Source organism: Dunckerocampus dactyliophorus, chromosome 1 (genome assembly GCF_027744805.1).
Source record: "Dunckerocampus dactyliophorus isolate RoL2022-P2 chromosome 1, RoL_Ddac_1.1, whole genome shotgun sequence".
In the NCBI taxonomy this organism is placed as follows: Eukaryota; Metazoa; Chordata; class Actinopteri; order Syngnathiformes; family Syngnathidae; genus Dunckerocampus; species Dunckerocampus dactyliophorus.
Window position 1 is genome coordinate 30263919 of NC_072819.1, and position 18763 is coordinate 30282681.

The 18763-nt window shown below is 42.9% G+C and overlaps 1 protein-coding gene across 4 annotated transcripts in view; it reads right to left on the bottom strand.

Moving 5' to 3' along the window:
* The window catches only part of cpne5a (copine Va), a 125613-nt gene extending 109148 nt beyond the window's left edge, over window positions 1-16465 (bottom strand). For 3 of the 4 annotated variants that reach the window (XM_054774178.1, XM_054774169.1, XM_054774161.1), the window contains exon 1: window positions 15980-16399. In XM_054774178.1, coding sequence (XP_054630153.1) covers window positions 15980-16089 — 110 coding nt within the window. In that variant the 5' untranslated portion in view covers window positions 16090-16399. Of the gene's footprint in view, window positions 1-15979 lie in introns of all 4 variants that reach the window. The other variant, XR_008570097.1, reaches the window with a different exon arrangement.
* Between the last annotated feature and the right edge of the window lie 2298 nt (window positions 16466-18763).

Sequence of the window (18763 nt, forward strand, 5' to 3'; positions counted from 1 at the left end):
ATAATGAGCCTGTAGATATTAAACTATTCATAAACAATGAATTTCGATGACCTGCAATGATACAGAACATCAGTATCCCATCATTTATGCACGGGTCAAATGAGTTTAGTCTTGGTATCCCTTTTAAGTTGTTAATGTACTGTACAGTAACTTCATTTCAAGCCTCAGTATTAAGCCAATGAATGAAAGAAATTAACCCCTATGCATGGTAATATCTGAATGTTGAGGGACTTTCACGGTTGAGTACTACTGGATTGGTCATTTAAGGAAGCTATTTTTTATCCCACTTGTGGACCACTGGATCAGCTCTCTTCCCTCACAAAGATATTGGAAGATACATGAGAGTTTCCTGTCCAGATGTGCTTTGTGCATTGGGAACTGTGTACACCATAGTTGTCTGTGGGGGTTGTCGCAGGAGTACAAGGTCTGGATATTAGAGCTCGACTGATTTATCGGCAGGCCAATTAATCGCACCAATTATGACAGATCACCAATTAATCAACATTGGTGAATATGTAACCAATATATTTGTCAGGTTCTGTGTCTGTCGCTCTGCTGCCACCTGTCTGCTGTGTGTGCACACCTGCAAACATTTACTCACCTGCCATTCTTAAGCATGGAAGAAGGATTTAGTCGGTGCCAGGTCGTCCCTCAACCTTCACTTGCTCTTCGCTCAACCCTTGGTTGTTTTCAACCCTCCTTGGTTTCTCCAGCAGTGTTTTAGTTTTCCTCGTTGTAGTATTTTTTCCTGCTAGACCTTTTCCCTGGCAGTGTTTTTTGTTCTCTTTGCTGTGGCTTAGCTCGGTACTTACGTTTTGGCCTCTATTTTTGTCATATGTTTTTGTGTTTGTATTTTTACTCCTGTGGAGGACTCTATATCTCTACTCTATATTAAAACCTTTTTGTTCAACCACAGATTGTGCACTCTCTGCACTTGGGATCCAAACTCCGGCTTACACCATATCGTGACAATATAAACTTTTTTTGCTGCGCGGAGATTCTGTAGCTCAGTTCCTGTGTGTCTCTGTGCTGCTCCCTGCCCGAGTACCTGGCCCCTGCCCCTCACACACAAACACACAGCGAGATGCAGCTCTTGCTGTCTCACTCATTCAGCTGCAGCAGAGAATGCGACGAGAGAAACGGCAAAAGAAAAAGCATTTTTTTACACTATGGTAAGCTTTGACTTTGTAAAACAATATAACACTACAATTTAGTGCCACGCTGTCAGGGCCCGTAAGAAGAACATTCTAGTTTTTTTTCACACAAGTTTTAAAAAGCGTATTACAGCGTTTTAATGTTGTATAAGTTGCATCTCTGTGTGATAAACAAAGATAGGGGTAACTGTTAATCCACATGTCCACCATTATCTAAGACTATTATACATCGTTTTAAAATTGTGTAAATTATCTTTGTGAGATAAAGATAGATGCAACTATTAATTCACATGTCCACCATTATCTAATATCAGACTATTATACAGTGAAATAAAGATATACAGTATGCAACTGTTAACTTCCATGTCCATAATTAATGCAAGACTACTACACAGCGTCCCACTTCACTTCATACATCCAGGCAGGATTTAAAGGGGCTCATACATTCACATTCAGACATTCAGTTAATGTCTTCATTAAAATAATTTTGAAAATGTTCCAAGTAATGTATTTAGTTGTAATTTTATATATTCCATATTTTGACAGCAGCTACTGTACATTCCATTCCATTTTTTCCACTTATCCGGGTCTGGGTCGCGGGGGGAGCAGTCTCAGTCTTGAAGTCCAGACTTCCCAGCCTCCGGCCACCTCTTCCAGTTCCACCGAGAGGACACCAACGCGCTCCCAGACCAGCTGTGAGACTTAATCCCTCCAGCATGCCCTACGTCTGCCCCAGGGCCTTCTCCTGGCTGGGCATGCCCAGCACACCTCACCAGAGAGGCGTCCAGGAGGCATCAGATCTAGATGCCAGAGCCACCTCAATTGACTTCTCTCTGAGACCGTCCCGGATGACCGAGCTCATCACCCTATTTTTTTTAGGGCAGAGAACAGCCACCCTACTGAGGAAACTCATTTAAGCCACGACCCAAAGCTCAGGACCATAGGTGAAGGTGGGAACATAGTTCGACCGGTAAATTTAAAGCTTTGCCTTCCGGCTCAGCTCTCTCTTCACCACGGCGATCCGGTACAGCGACTGCTTTACTGCAGACGCTGAGCTGATCCGCCTGTCGACCTCACGCTCCAACATTCCCTAAGGGGGCAGTCCACCCTTTTCCGACTGAGAACCATGGCCTCGGATTTTGGGGTGTTGAGTCTCAAACCAGAAACTTCACGCTCAGCTGCAAACCGCCCCAGTAAACGCTGAAGGTCACAGCCTGATGAGGCCATCAGGACCACATCATCTGCAAATAGCAGAACAGAGACCCCAATGCCCCCAAACTGGACCCTGTCAATGTCTTGGCTGCACCTAGAAATTCTGTCCATGAAAATTATGAACAGCATCGATGACAAAGGGTGGCCTTGGCGGAGCCCAACGTTCACCGGAAACAAGCTCGACTTACTGCTGGCAATGCAAACCAGGCTCCTGCTCCGGTTGTACAAGGACTGAATTGCACGTAGTAGCGTGCCACCAATCCCGTACTAACGCAGCACACCCCACAGGACACCACGAGGGACACAGTTGAATGCCTTTTCCAAGTCTACAAAACACATCCAAAGCCTTGAGGAATTCAGGGCGAAACTCATCCACCCCTGGAGTTTTGCACAGGGGAGTGTTTTGACTACCCTATTTACCTCAGCCCTGTTGATGGAACTGAGAAGGGCCTCAAAGTATTCCTTCCACCGTCCAACTATATCCTCAGTCCAGGTCAGCAGGCTTCCGTCCCCACTGTAAACAGTGTGGACGGGGCACTGCTTCCCCTTTCTGTGGCATCGGACTGTTTGCTAGAATCTCTTCTAGGTCGACCAAAAACCATGCTCAATTATAACAATACCACTTCCTTTTAGAAATGTCGCAGCTATAACGCAAATTACTGAGGACCAGATATCAGCTGGAAGAAAATAACAACAAAAATTCTCAATAGTCTCCATTGCGGCTGTTTAATCACATCAAATTAATCCCGCACATGACACCCCCCTCCCCCCAACAAAACATATTCAGCACTCTGCACTCCCTCAAACCCACCAGCAAAAGCAATCAATCATAAAACTCAATCTCGTATGACTCCACAAAACCCACACTTAATCCCCAACAAATGTCCCCAAAGTCACAAAAATAAGGCAAGGCAATGTATAGTTCAAGCATATGAAGTGAAAGCCACAGTGCCACTCACGAACGCACGCATCTGCATGACAGTCCACCTGGCATCGATCCCTGTGTCCAGTACTCCACGGGCAAAAGGTAATCCAGTCAAAAAGGTAGAAACGTGAGTTCATTAATTAGTTGTTTAAAAGTTTAAAAGATCCCAGGTTGGCGTGTGACGTCACTCTTTCCCCCCTCTTAAGGACTCTTGCGTCAGTTTGACGGCAGCCCTGACGGTGTCCACTATTGGCTTGCCAACACGACTGGCACCGACCACCTTGCGGCCACAGCTCCGATCGGTTGCCTCACCAATGGAGTTTTGGAATGCGACCCATTGGGATTCAATATCCTCGTCCTCCCCCGCGATACAGGAGAAGCTCTGCCGGAGGTGAGAGTTGAGGACTCGACGAACGAGAGACTGTGCCACATGTTCCCAGCACACCCTCACTACACGTTTGAGTCCTGTTGGGATCCTTCGGTTTGAGCTTCACTTTTCTCCACTTGCAATCGCTGTGATTTAAGTCTGCATATTACTTTAATACCAAATTGAAAGAGAAAGTTTAACAAACATGATAAAGCAGTATCCAAAGTACAAAAATACAGACAACCAGCGATAAAGCCTCATTTTCAGGGAATCCCCAATCTCTCATCCTGATACGCAGATACATTCACATGTTTTCACAGAACACCAATATAAATTAAATCTTCAAGATTAAACACTCTTATTGCACAACATAGTCATCAGACTTACTTACAGTATGTGTTCATATAACTCACACAGAGCAATGAACAACTTCATGCTCTGTCTCCCTCCTTCTTTCTGCTCTGACAGTGCGCCCTGCACTGTGAGGCATTCAGGCGTACTCGTAATTGTGAATGTTATGCGCTACCACTACCACCGAGGGTACGCGTACCCCCCTTTGGAAACCTAGGATGTACAGTATATATCCTGTGTATATCAATTCTCTTATTTCATATATCAACCGACATATCGGTTATCGGCCAATATACCAGATATCGGCCAATATACCGGATATTGTCATTTTTCAGCCCCTAATATTGGTATCGGCATCTGCCTCAAAAATCCCATATCGGTCGGGCTCTACTGGATATTATGAACTATTCAGTCCATGTACAGAATCAGAATAGAAGCTTGGTTCACATTGCTGGAAATAAGTCATACATGTTCTCAGTCAGTTGCACAGGCTGGTCTACAAAAATCATAATTCAGTAGGGAGCTGATCCAAAAATGTGCTGGTAACCCTATTACAAGTCAGTGCACGGTCAAAATGGTTTTGCAAAAAATGGTTTTGACTGATAAAGTCAAATTATTACAAAAGGCTTTATTTTCCATAATTCAACAGTGAAAACATGCTTAGCCTTGGTTTCGGTTTAATTGTATTAGATATGTCCAACTTGCATCTTTTGACTCTTCACATAGCAATTTTCAGTTTCAATATCAGCAACTGTACACAGTCATCTTCAGATAACTCCCCAAAGCTAACAAAGCATATCATGTACCATTAATTATGTTGTGCTAATTTGTATGGCCACAATGAATCAGAGGTGTGGACTCGAGTCACTTGACTTGGACTCAAGTCAGACTTGAGTCACAATTTTGATGACTTTGGACTCGACTTGACAATATCATCAGAGACTTGCAACTCGGCTTGGACTTCGACATCAATGACTAAGGGCTTGGCTCTGACTTTAGTCTGATGACTTGAAAATACTTGAGATTTTCAGTGAGTGTGTTGAGTAAAATGTGTCCCCATTCAATGTATTCATCATTATGTCATTTCAAGCAAGACACCAAATTTTCCCACAGAATCTGCCTCATTGAATGCATGTATCAACGTCCAATCAGGTTTAAGCACAAACAACAAGGGCATGGCTTACATTTCTGAGACATCTGGAGAGTGGCAGTGATTAACACCGGGATGTGTCAACATGCTACCGAGGATCATTTTGTTTGCATTCCCAAATTACGAGGTTGTGGCATTTTATTTGGGAAACACTTAAAGGGGGCCTATTCTACTTTTCCTATTTTCTGACCTATAAATGCTGTTACAATGTTGTATTCTTGTGTTAAACGATGCCAACGCGCCAGATAATGAGGTTTGCGAATTTGAAAGTGAGCCCTGAAAGCAGTTTTGGACAGCTCTGCACTTTGTGTTTTACAGAGGGGTTTTTTTAACACATCAATGCAATACGTTAATGCAACCCGGACTTCCTTATATGGGCATGCCCAGTAGCCCCGCTCTGCTTCGCTCTGTTCACGGTGTTAGCACGTCAAGCAATGGGTCCCAGGAAATGTTTGTTTTGGTGTGCCTAAAGAGGCAAGCATCAGGTAGAAGTGGTTGGACTTCACGGCCAGCAAGAGAAAAATATGCTCATCTATCAACGGCACTTCACACTGGACTGTTTTGTGAACATGGGCCAATACGAAACTGGACTATTCGCCAAACTGTTGCTGAAGTCCGACTCCTTTCCAACGATGGTCGTGTTGAAGAGTCAGAAGAGCAAGCTGTAAGTAACAATTTATCGACTTGTACAGTTTTACTTGAGACTTGACTCGATAATTGGGATTAAAGACTTGAGACATATTTGAAACTTGCAAAACACTTTCTTCCACCTCTGCAATGTACAGTACCGATATCCATTTTCTTTTTTTTTCTGTCAACATATTCTGTCATCAACTGAGCTGCAGCATGAAATTTTATCTATAAACACTTTCACCAACAACTGTGTGTGTTTGCACTGATCAGGTGTACTTCCTCAGAATTGTCAAGACACACACACACTGAAGATTCTCATCCACACAAACAAATATCCTTTTAGCTGTTGTTTTAACATTACCGGTAATCTACTGAAAATAGAAAAGGCACCAGAACAGATTGTGCTGTCCACAAATGTGGTGACTACAAAGAGTTGTGAGTTAGCCTGCAGTTAAAACAGTCACCAAGAGAAAGGCTTATGCAACAGTAAAAATACCTGTCAGTCATTTCACTTTCCATAAACCAGTGGGATGCTCGGTCAAATAGCCTGTAACACAACAAACATACTCTCCTGACCCTTGTGGCCGCTGTGAAAATAGTGGTAAAAGCAGCTCGAGGCAGCAAGGATCGCCTTGTTTCCACTCTTAGCTGTTCCTGTCATTCCAATCAACACGTTCAGATGGCACCATGTCATAGAGGCGCCAACATGGAGCCACAACTGTTACCATGGGATCCACCGCTGCTGTGCTCCATCCCAACAGGGTTTACATTTATAACAGTGACAGCAGTACAAGCCAGCAGTCTGAGATCCAAACTAATTTTCACTGTCACATGGCTTCATGCATAATCATGTGCTTCATCGACTGGTGAGACTGCTGTGATCTCGGCGCACTCAAATATGGAACGAAGAAAAAAAATCTCCTGCCATATTTGTGTGTCTGAGCAATGGCCTAAAACACATCCTGGTATTCTTCCTGCAGGTCAGTCAGAGTAGCATGTGAATAAAACTGTCTGAGCGATCACTTATTAATATTTAATATTCATACAGAATACATAGTAACTCCATCTGAATTGCCTTCTACCCAGGCAAAACATAAAGGCTGTGTGAAGCAGGTCACAAGGTTAAAGTGATTGGCTAAAAGAAGCTACTGAAAGTATTAGTACAACAACTGCAGCAAGTGTGAATAAACATGAAGCTGGTCACCCAGCTTGAATCCCAAACTCCTCACTCAGGCAATTGTTTTTGACCGATGGCAGCGCCACACACCCTAATCGAGCTGATGATTTCATTTGGCCTCCCTGCCCGGCTGCAATGATTGCATTGGAAAGAGCTCAGATTTTGTTTAGTTTGACCCCCAGGGAGCTGCAATCAGCAATCCAGGACTCTCCTCCTGCTCATGGTCACATGTCCAAGGTAATGACTCCCTTGGGAAGCGAGTGGCCAGACTGTGTTAGATACCCCCCGCAGCTATGGAATGTATTGATTGGCTGGTGCGCTGCTCTAATCAATCCATCACTGCAACTGAATGGTTACGATGAAGTCCAACATAACGACTGAGAATGACATGAAGCACCTTCTACATCCTGGATAATAGACATTGATGGTTGTTGAAGCTGTCAGGTGGGAGGCTGCGTTGTAAGCAAATGGCATCAACTGCTTATAAAGCTGCACAAAGCACTCATGCTTTTTATATGACATCTGTGGGAGGAAAATAAAATTTCAAACTATGTCCTTGGTTAGAATGCCTTAGTGTGAAACCAGTATACTTATCTGGCTACAAAACAGACAAAAGTATTGGGACATCTGGCCCTCAGGCACTCAAGGTTCCACTACTCCAGTTACACAAGATGTTGGATTGTGTTTATTTGTGGGAGAGGGCCTGCTGGCTCACCAACTCTGTTGTACTTCATCCCATAGATGTTTCACGGTGTTGAGGTGAGGGCTTCCATGCTATTATCAGTGTCCCTCCAGAATTTGGTGGCCTTTTTAAAATAATTGTTGTGGCTGATTTTGCAGATAGAATCCTTGTTTTCCCCACTCCTAGCCCTTCCTGACAGAAGCTACCTTGCTCAGCCTTCTCACCAAGGTCATGAAGAGCTCACTTGCTGTTGGGGTCTGTGATTCCAAGGGTTTTCAGGAGCCGCTGTACGGATGTCCCATTGAAGCCTCTGCATCCAGTGACACGTCTACACCCGAACTCCGCTGGGAATGCTCTCCCCCAGCCCGTGAGCATGTCTGCAGCTTGTGAGCACGTCTGGCAAGTGCTGACCAGATCACAATGCCTGGGCGCATGGCTGTCATGGCTATTTCTGAAGGGGATTTCAGCTGCTGATCGAGGTTGGCCGCTAACTGCCATTTGCTTCCTAATGACAGAAGGGACCATCTTGTCTTGGTGTCGAGCTGCGCTTTGGTCCCTGTCCTGGTAAACTGGATCCACTTCGGGGCTGTGGGTTGGTTATTCCTGTCAACTTCCAGTTTGCGTGCCTCCGGGATCTCCAAGAGCTTGAGCAGGACCCTGTCATGCCACCACCTGAACCTGACCTGAGGCAGCGCTGTCTTGCAGCCAGAGAGGAAATTTGGATTTGGGGAGTTACACCAGTGGCAGGGTTATTCTGTGCCATATCATGTCTATAGATTCTGAGGGTTGGCGAGCATGTCATAGGTGGACCCAATCTGGAAGTTCAGTCTCACCTGGGGTGTTCTCCACATGCCAGCCCAAGTGATGGTACTATTGGTCACAGCCTTCCAAGTGGTCAATCCTGGCTCACTGTTTCGATCATGGAAATTTCCTCGTCCATTTTCGCAGATTGAGGGTTTGGGAGATCTTTCCTCTGCTTCTTTGCAATTGTAAACCATCTCTTTGGTGCTCCTCACCATCCTAGGCCAGCTATTACTCGTTGTGTGAAGCCAACGATCTCCTAGTTCTTAAACCAAACCATGGCCTGGTCTACTGCACCTGTGCCTGGAGTCTCAGTCAAATTCTTTTGGACTTATGCCGCCTGCACTTCAGGACAATCACTGTGATTTTGCTCGTTTTCAGAAAACAAGACAAATTTTGGAGTCCTTGAGAGTCATAAGCAGACATTCTCTGTCAGGTTTTTTTGGTAGACATCAGAATTCATGTTTCCATTTATCACAGCAAGTCTTCCAGGTCCTGAAGCAGCCCCAGGCCATCACACTACCACCACCACATTTTGCTGTTGAAACTATGTTCTTTTTCTGAAATGCAGTGTTACTTTTACGCCAAATGTAATGGGACACACACCTTCCAAAATGTTAAACTTTTGTCTCGTCAGACCTAAGAGTACTTTCTCAAAGGTCTTGGGGATCATCAAGATGTTTTATGGCAAAATTGAGAAGATCCTTAATGTTCTTTTTGTTCAGCAGTTTTTATCTTGGCACTCTGCCATGCAGGCCGTTTTTGCCCAGTGTCTTTCTTATGGTGGAGTCATGAAAACTGACCTTAACTGAGGCAAGTGAGGCCTGCAATTCTTTGGATGTTTTTGGGACTTTTGTGACCTCTTGGATGACTACTGTGGTCTTGGGGTAGTTTTGGTTGGCCAGCCACTCCAGGGAAGGCTCACCACTGTTTCATTTTTTCAACATTTGTGGATGATGGCTTTCACTGTGGTTTGCTGGAGTCCCAAAGCTTTAGAAATGGCTTTATAACCTGTTCCAGACTGATAGATCTCAATTCATCTCAGGTATGTTTTAACGGGAGGGAATCACTTTTTCACACAGAGCCATGTAGGTTTGGATTTTTTTCTCTCCCTTAATAATAAAAAGTTTCATTTAAAAGCTGCATTTTGTGTTCAGTTGTGTTGTCATTGACTAATATTTAAATTTGTTTGATGATCTAAAACATTTAAGTGTGACAAACATGCAAAAAAATAAGAAATCAGGAAGGGGGGCAAACACTTTTTCACACCACTGTATGTACATTTAAGCAAATGTTAATTTTGTTTGCCTAAATTAAGCATTGTCAAGCATAAAAATGACTAAATGAAGAAGTAAAATACAAATATAAGGCATATCAAGACACATTCAATGACAAAACATAGTACTACACTGGTCACTTAGTGTCGTCAGTAATGCTACTGTAATGTTTGGTGAGACACACAAGAATCAGACTTGATCAAAATAACTCAACATTAATGTATTTTGTCATTTAATATAGATGTTTTACACTAGATCCTATTAAATGATGATAATTACGATGTATGATGCTATTCATGTGAACATCATGAAATGTAGCTTTTTTTCGACCTATTAAACGATGACATTTACGATGGCACTAAGACTTCAGAGCACCAATAAATTAGCTACCTTTTATGGTTTTATTATTTTCTTTTTTTAATTGTTTAAAACTCCATTTTATAATCATAGCTTGGCTATATTGTAAATAACGCAGCTGTAATGGATTTTTGTCTTATTCCAAGGTGTTATCATAATACAGGCGTGCTACCTACAATATATGAATTTTGTTAATTTTCAGTTGGCAGAAGACAGACAGTGGTAACAGTAACCTACATTGACTGGCCACAACATTAGGTACACCTGCACAGCTGCATCAAACATTCTGCCTGTATGGCTATCATACTACATTATATACATCGGCGTGTCCTCCACTTTTCGCCAGTCCTTCACAAGTTTCTCGTTCACTCCAAGCTTTCTTTCTGCTACTCGATTACCGTTTCCGGCTGCATAGTTCACTATTTGCAGCTTTGCACGGATGATGTCATTTTCGTAGACGTATCATAACAAACACGGCGATGTACAGTAAAAGCAATCACAAGCCTCTTGCCATGCTAACATTCCCACAACATTCTTCCAAAATAACGACATGCTTGTGAAAGTTGTCCCACCAGCTAGAGGTGAGGATGTCTTTAGCCATTTAGCAAGCAAAACAGCAGCAGTATAGCATCCTCTGGAGCCCACAATGGTGCCTTTTCTCATCAATGTAAAGCGAAAGTAGCCGTATGTTTACTCTTATACACACAAAAAGTCATTTCAGCATGCTTGAAAGCAGCAATGCTGTGTGTGTCATTGCACACATTCATTTCTACTTATCTAATGTGGAAATAACGGCACATAATTGTTACGTCATCTGTCAGCAACAAGCCAAAAGCTCACATCGGGGCTCGAACGCAGGACCTTCGTAATGGGAGGCGAGGGTGCTGACCACGTGACTAAAAGCCCGGACTGTCAGCCGCGTGTTCAGCGCAGCTCTTGAGGCAGAGGGAGTGAGGTTTACCAACGTACACTCTCACAGCCTCACAGGATGGCATCCGTTACACATGTAGTACCTATATGATTGGTAAATTACCTTTTGTTGGACTTACGAACAAATCAGCTTGCGAACGGTCGTCTGGAACCAATTGTGTTCGTAAGTTGGGAACCTAGTGTACTTTGCACCATGTTTGTACAAATAATAAATCATGTAAAATACAAAAATCAATCTTACCGTTGTAGTTGCCCCCAGTTGAACACTGGAGAGAGTAGAGATTATATCGGTTCCATATTTCTCGTCCGTCAAGTACAGTTTTAGCAATTAGCATCATTGCTTCTTTGACAACCTCCCCGTCTGAAAAGGCTTCATTTTTGTTAATCAAGAATTGTATGGCTCTAAATGAGGCTTTGGTTGCTTTTTGGGAGATTTTAACCGTTCTCTTGAAAAAAGATTGCTGTTTGCACATGCTGCCTTAGCTGCCTTAAAATCACGGGCTCTTTCTGCTCATAACGCGCTGCCCTGTGGGTAGTTAGCATTGTACCTTGTGTGAGACGTAAAATGTCTCTCCACATTGTGCCGCTATGTCATCGCCGTCTCGTGTCTCCCTGCAAATGAGACACACGCAGGTTCCTTTCACAGTGGTAAAAAAAAAAAACTCTACCGCCCATTCATCGTGAAAATTATGTTTTCTTTCTTTTTTCTGCCATCTTTTTGGGGGGCAGTCATCTCCTCATTTTTGCTGCTCCCGCTAGCTTGTTCCCACCATGTTGTATGATCGCCACAAACTCTACGTTTTTGTCATGCAAAATACTGACCCTTTGAACTATACTAGGTCATAGTTAATTTATAATAAACATTTTCTAAAGTGTTATATATATTATAATATATTGTCATTTCCGGTAGGGATGTCCCGATTCAATCTTCAGGATAGGGATCAGCTGCCGATCTGCTGTATTTGTGAACATCGGATAATATCAGCTTCCGCCACGGGATCGGGCCCACCCGGTTGCTGTATCACATTCATAACTCTGAGCCACACTTCGCGCTTCAAAGCTGGTTGCCACTCGACTCGCGCCACCCGCAAAAAGTAGAAAACGCAACACCGCCATGCAGACATGTCCGCGGTGTATCGTTGTGAAGTTAGTTTCACGTTGGACGTTGGATATTCGACTCCGTAGCTACAGCGCTAGTTCCCTCTCTCTGTGCCCGGACTGCATCATGGTGTAGGGAGCTCGCACAGGAAGTGCTACTCTAACCGCTGGTTCCTTATTTACAACACAACACAAACACTAGTAAATATGTCGAACCATGACTTAACGTTAATAACGCGATTGGAATGACATCTGTGACTACATCTTCCTTAATCACAACCACGGGCATTACAGTTTGTTGACGATTTTGTTGCAATATATGCTGAGGCTGACATCCCATTAGAAAAGTTAGCTAAGTTAACGTTTCTCAATTACTTGACAAAATGGGCCAATGGTGGGCTAATGATGTATGTAAATGTAAGGATTTTTGCATTTTATTCACTAACCCAAATAGCACACAGTCTATGCTGGTAAAACCAGTAAACAACTGGGGCCGCGCGGTGGTCTAGTGGTTACATGTTGGCCACACAGTTACATTCTGGAGAATGGGAAGAGGTTTGATTCTCCCTTGGGCAGTTTGCATGTTGTACTCCGGTTCAGGTTCAGGTTAACTGGAGACTCTAAATTGTCTGAATGTGAGTGTGAAGGGTTGTTTGTCTACATGTGCCCTGCGATTGGCTGCCGACCAGTCCAGGGTGTACCCCGCCTGTCGCTCCAGCAAGCCCCCGTGACCCTAATAAGGAGAAGCAGCATAGAAGATGGATGGTAAACAACTGAATTCTAAAAAACTAAAACGGAGTTCATAGTCCCTAAGAGAGTTTGTTAAAAAAAAAAAGTAATGTATTCTAAATCACACCACAAATTGATCTATAACCATGTCAAATGATTAGTCCTACCCTAAAAGTATTTTGCACGCCCATTTTTTCCAATTGTATCTTTTATTGGATGGACTTTTATAGATTCCCTCACAGAGGTTTGTTACAAAAGCCAATATTGTTGGTCATGCTGTGTAATAAAAAAGTAAATTCAGCAATATTTTGGTTGCATCATTTTTACTTGTTTACTTGTTTACTTCAATTCCACAAATTCATGTTTGTAATAAAAGCTTATAATTATTAAAAAAGAAAAAAGATTGCTACCGGATCGGGTCGGATCAGATCGGCAAGACTACAAAAAAATCGGATCGGATCAGAAAATGTGGACCGGGACATCCCTAATTTCTAGTTTACATGTAAGTGTGATTTAAACAAGAATAGCAACCAAAAAAAGTAATGCAGCACACTAGTAAGGGGCGCTGTTTGAGCTATTTTTAGAACAGACCGGCAGGCAACTTATGTGGTCCTTAGGGGCGACCTGGTGCCTGCGGACACTGTGTTGGGGACCTCTGCTCTAGTCTGACTCGAGTCCAAGTCACAAGACTGGAGTCGACATGTCTGGCGTTTTGTAGCACATTGAGCCTTGTGAGAAATTTCAAGACAATCTCAGCGTATGGGCATATTGACTTTGTTTAACAACAGCGCCACAATGTGGTGTATTTGTCCAAAAGATAATAGCATAGGCAACACAGTAGGAGTGCATGTTTTGGCAAATGTTCACCCTTTTGTGTGTAGCATTGGTGTCCACAGATTTGATATTGTTAGATTTACTTTTTTCCAGTCAATTTCACTTCTCCCTTGATTGAAAGAGATGCCAAAAATAAATATTTCAAGGAAAAACAAAATAACTTTTATGTCCTTGTGATGTGATGAGAACTGTAAATTGGTAATGTTTGCCAAGCTCATCAACAACAAGGAAATGGTGCGTCACTCCGCACACATACATTAAAAAGAGGCGTTATCCTTAACATGGATCTGCTATATGATTTTATAAATGTACATTCAATAAAGAAGGGTCCATGTGAAAAATTCTGAATGGCATATTGGTTTTACTTTGGTTTTACAGTGTAACTGTAAAGTCTTGACACAATAGAAGGCTGAGAAGTTCACATTTATAACTCATAATGATTAAAACATGATGTGGCAAACTGCATAGACAGTGTATGAAATATTCATCAGCATAGCTTAAATATTAACACATGACCGTGTATAAGAGGAGGAGATCAGACAGTGTGAAGAGTAATATTATCGCTGATTAGGACCAAAGCCCTCACTACCAGCAAGCCGATGCTCGGGGCTCAGATCACTGGCTGACCTGTGAGCAAAAACCAATCAGAACTTTAGACACCGAGCAATGTGCCGTCACAGCGATATGCACTTTGGTTTGATAAGGGCTTGTCTGCCTCCTTCCATTCATTTTTTTCAAGGGTCTTGCAGCAATATTGGCAGATAATATAAGAACGCCTGCAGGGCTGCATGCTACAATTCAATTCCAAGTGCTCTGCAATCTCAGAGTTTTCTGGCTGACTAAATCAATTACACAGTATTGTGGAGCTTCTCAGCCACACAACACCCACTTGCTTCATTTTGTCTCCATTGGATGCACCAAATGTACACATCCGAGAGAGGAGTGGCTGCAGTCATTGATATGTGTGTATTCCAAATAGCGTGTGCACCTTTTTAGTATGTTGGAGTGCTCCAGATGTCGAACCACAGTGGAAATGTGTCTCAAGCAACCAAACCTCTCTCGGCCCAATGAAAGTAGAAATTATTTTCCTTCTTTATAAAAGTGTGGCCAGAAGCAAATTGTTTGGAGAGACATTAATGACAAACAAGGGAGCTGTAAGCCGACAGACTCTGAAGGTATCAAAACCAATGCATACAGGTTTAAGTATGAAGGGCTGAATGATAAAAGCAATCATGTGCATCAAGAGTCCAGCTGCTACTCACCAAATATACACGCACACACACACACACACACACACACACACACACACACACACACACACACACACAAATGTAAGCTGTGCCACACATTTGACAAGGTTAAAACAACGTTTTTTAAGAAATGTGCCAGAAAAACATAAGAACAGAGGAACGGATTCATGAGGATAATCAACACATTCATTCATTTCCAAACAATAGTTGTACATTTTGAGAAGAGTGTAGACAGGGTGATGCTTGCTTGATAATGCTGTCTTGCGTGTGCCCATACATGAGCTTGAACTCATCAATTATGAACCAATGAATAATTCAAGTGTACATAGCATTGTGTTGTAGCCATCAAGTGCACAGAGCTAAAAAGCAGTGTGTAAATGTGAACCAGCTGCATATGCAGTCCACCTACAAGGATGGAGAGTAAAACCAGTGCATGTTGCAGCAGAGGCATACAACCCTGCCCCACCCTACGCATGCAAGCTTGCATTTGGGAGCGTTGAAAGGGTTTTTTTTTAGGTGTTGGGTTGTCTTTTAGAGCCTTAATTGAAAATGTCAAATGAACAATTTGTGTGCAATTCTGGTTTTTGAGTTTGTGTGACAAGCTGGAGATGCTTTGAATGCTTGAGGAGCACTTGACTTTGACAAAGTGCCCCCACGAGAAGGGGGTCAGTGGTGAACTGGCACGAAGCAACACAAGTCCCAACACACGCACATGCGCTACAATAACATTTGTTGATGTGCCCCTGACAAAGGGAAAAGTTCATGGATGTTGCAGATTGTCTTTCTATTTTAAATATCACCAATATTGTATAATATTCGGCCTTTTTTGCTGAAACGTCAGGATTTCATATTGCAATTTGAATTTTTTGACAATAGGCTGTGATTACTGTACATATTACAAAACAATCTTGGAAAATGCGGAATTTTCTGATAAAGTTCAGATTTGATAATGCAAGAGTTTTGTGTTCATGACAGTAATGAAATAGCATAAAATATAGTCATTTAAATGTTCCAAAGGTCCACATGACATTGTGCACAAAACAGCCACCCACCTGCAGGAGACGGTGATCTCCACTTTGGTGGCCGGGATGCTCCCACTGAGAGGGTCGAAGTCACACACCGTCGCCGTGGCCTCCACTTTATCCATCACGTCGCCCTCCATGCTGCCAGGAGACCCTGCCCAGGCTGTGCGGGGTCGAGCGTTGCACCTACTGAGCGAACGGTGCCGGCTGCAGTGGCTGAGGCGCGGAGGAGCGCAGAGATCTTGTGAGTGGCAGCAGCGCAAATCCGGTCCAGTCAAACCTCCTAAGTGCTGTCCATGGAAGTGGAAAGCGCATGGAAAGTTTATTGTGCGGTCGACGATGCTGCTTGATTGACTAATTGACGGGCGCACATCAGCCTCCCAGACCGCTTGGCAGACGTGGAATGCGCGCTTTGACGTGGAGGTTCGCCGGTTGAGTGCGAGCTGTGAACTCCACCCTCCTCCTCTTCTTGTTCTAAGTGCATTCTCCTACAAGCAGCCGCACATCCAAGCTGTGGATCCACAGCATGCACCGTTACTGGGCTTCAAAATGGCTTTAAAAGGGAATACAAATTACAAATCACCTTGGAAGTTTTTTCCCCAGCTGTTTTTGGTGAATACAAAATGTGGAGTATTTTGAAGGCAGTAAATTGTGTTGTGATATTCTCACATAATATGCTGATGTAATTGCTCTGTGAGCAAGTGGTCAGCTCCTCAGATTCAGCTTGATGATTCCTTCTTATTATCAAGAGTGACGTTCTTGTTCCGCTTTTCTCGCTCATTAATGTCTGCTTTGCAGCTTGGAGAAGACTAAGACGTTGTAGCAAGAATCGATGTGAAGGTGAAGATTGACATTTAGGTTATAATTGGCTTGTGAGATGCAGGAAATTGCACACATTTCATTGCAGGGATTTTCAAATGAACTGCAGGTGTGTTTGTGTGTGTATTTTTTTACACTATTCCTCTTCAATTAATGTACAGTACTTAAGTGCATTTGCACAGAGGGACCTCCTTTTGTGACATCCATCCATCCATTTTGTATGCCGCTTTTCCTCATAAGGGTCGCGGGGGCATGCTGGAGCCTATCCCAGCTGACTTCGGGCGACAGGCGGGGTACACCCTGGACTGGTCGCCAGCCAATCGCAGGGCACATATAGACAAACAACCATTCACACTCACATTCATACCTATGGACAATTTAGAGTCGCTACTTTTTAACTATTTTTGTGGGAGGAAACCGGAGCACCCGGAGAAAACCCACGCAAGAAATGTCCAAGGCTGTCCAATCTCGAGACTGTTACTGTGTGGCCAACATGTTAACCACTAGACCACCAGGTGGCCTCCTTTTGTGACATATGAAAATGAAAACATCCACATGTGCATTTATGTGATGGTGTGTCAGGTCCACATCATAGACCTTGGATCGATCCATCCATCGCTCTCCTAAGCTAGGAGGTCCACAGTGCATCTTAGGCGAGTGCCTTAGACTGATTGGAGGGGTTGAACAGCTTTTTCAGAAACATTGTGCACCACTAAGGCGTCACTATCGGAATGCTCACACAGTAATTAGGCCTCTGTGGTAGGTCTTGGTCGGCTGATTGGGAGGAACCTGTTGGAAATCCATGTCTACTGCTCTCGCCCAACCAGCTCCACTTCCTATCGCCAAGCTGAGTGTAATTACAACTGCCTGCAGGGAGCGTTAGTACATGGTAGTCTTCTAGTTTTTGTGAGATTGAAACCACAGATAGAAATAGTGAACGCTCTGAAGTGGAACACTACACACTTTTCCCCACAGGAGATTGAACTTATTCATCATCAAACCTCATTTTAACTGTAATGTTAATGTCAGGATTTTTTCATTCAGAAAACACAACATCTCACGCATCTCAAGTAGATCTCTCAAGTAAAGTAGAAGCGTAACAAAAATAAATATTTAGTGTAGTATTTTGTGTAGTAGTGACATAATCACCGGAAAGAGACAAAGAATGACCAGGATAAGGCTGAGCTGCATGAGCGCAATGCTGACAGTAAAAGAAGTAAATTAAACACTCTTTGCATTTGAATTGAAAAATCAACATTTCTCTTTCTAGGCACAGTTTTCTCTGAGAAGGTGGTGGCAAACAAGATGGCTGCGCATGTCTGTTGTGCCGCTCGTTTGTCGTATTTTCGGGACACACTTCTTTCATCCTGCAAAATCCTTATGCAGTCTTGTCCCATCCACACTATAAAAGCCAAAGTGAGTCCACACTTTTGATTTCAACTACCTGGTGCATCTTTCGGTTTAACTTGACTGCCCGAGTTTGCCATGACGCCACGTTGTTTGTTGTTTCTTCTTCTGTGACTTCCGCCCAATTTTCTACCAATCTCATGAGGGGCTCCTCCTGGATGACATGTAAAATAGTGACTCGACTTACTGTGGCAAAACGGTAAAAGAAGCTTATCTTAAAAAAAAACCTTACACGGCAATAGCGCATTGATAATTCTTGAAGGGTTAAATATTGCAATAATTTGATATATTGTTATTTCATCACACTCCTAGATAAAAGAGTAAAGCACTTTATTAATGCTCTAAAACCAAATTGTACAAAAACCGAAACAAATTTTCCAGTAGAAAAAAAATGTAAATCCTTTAAACCGTCCAAAAATGTTTACATGAAATGCTTTTGATATAGAACAATTATAGTTTTACATGCAGAAAACAATTCAAAATGCATATAAATGACAAATGAATAAATAAGAAATATTTACCATGAACATTTTTACATGATTGAAGACTCTTATTGTCAAAGACGACAGCCACACTCAGTAAAAAAAA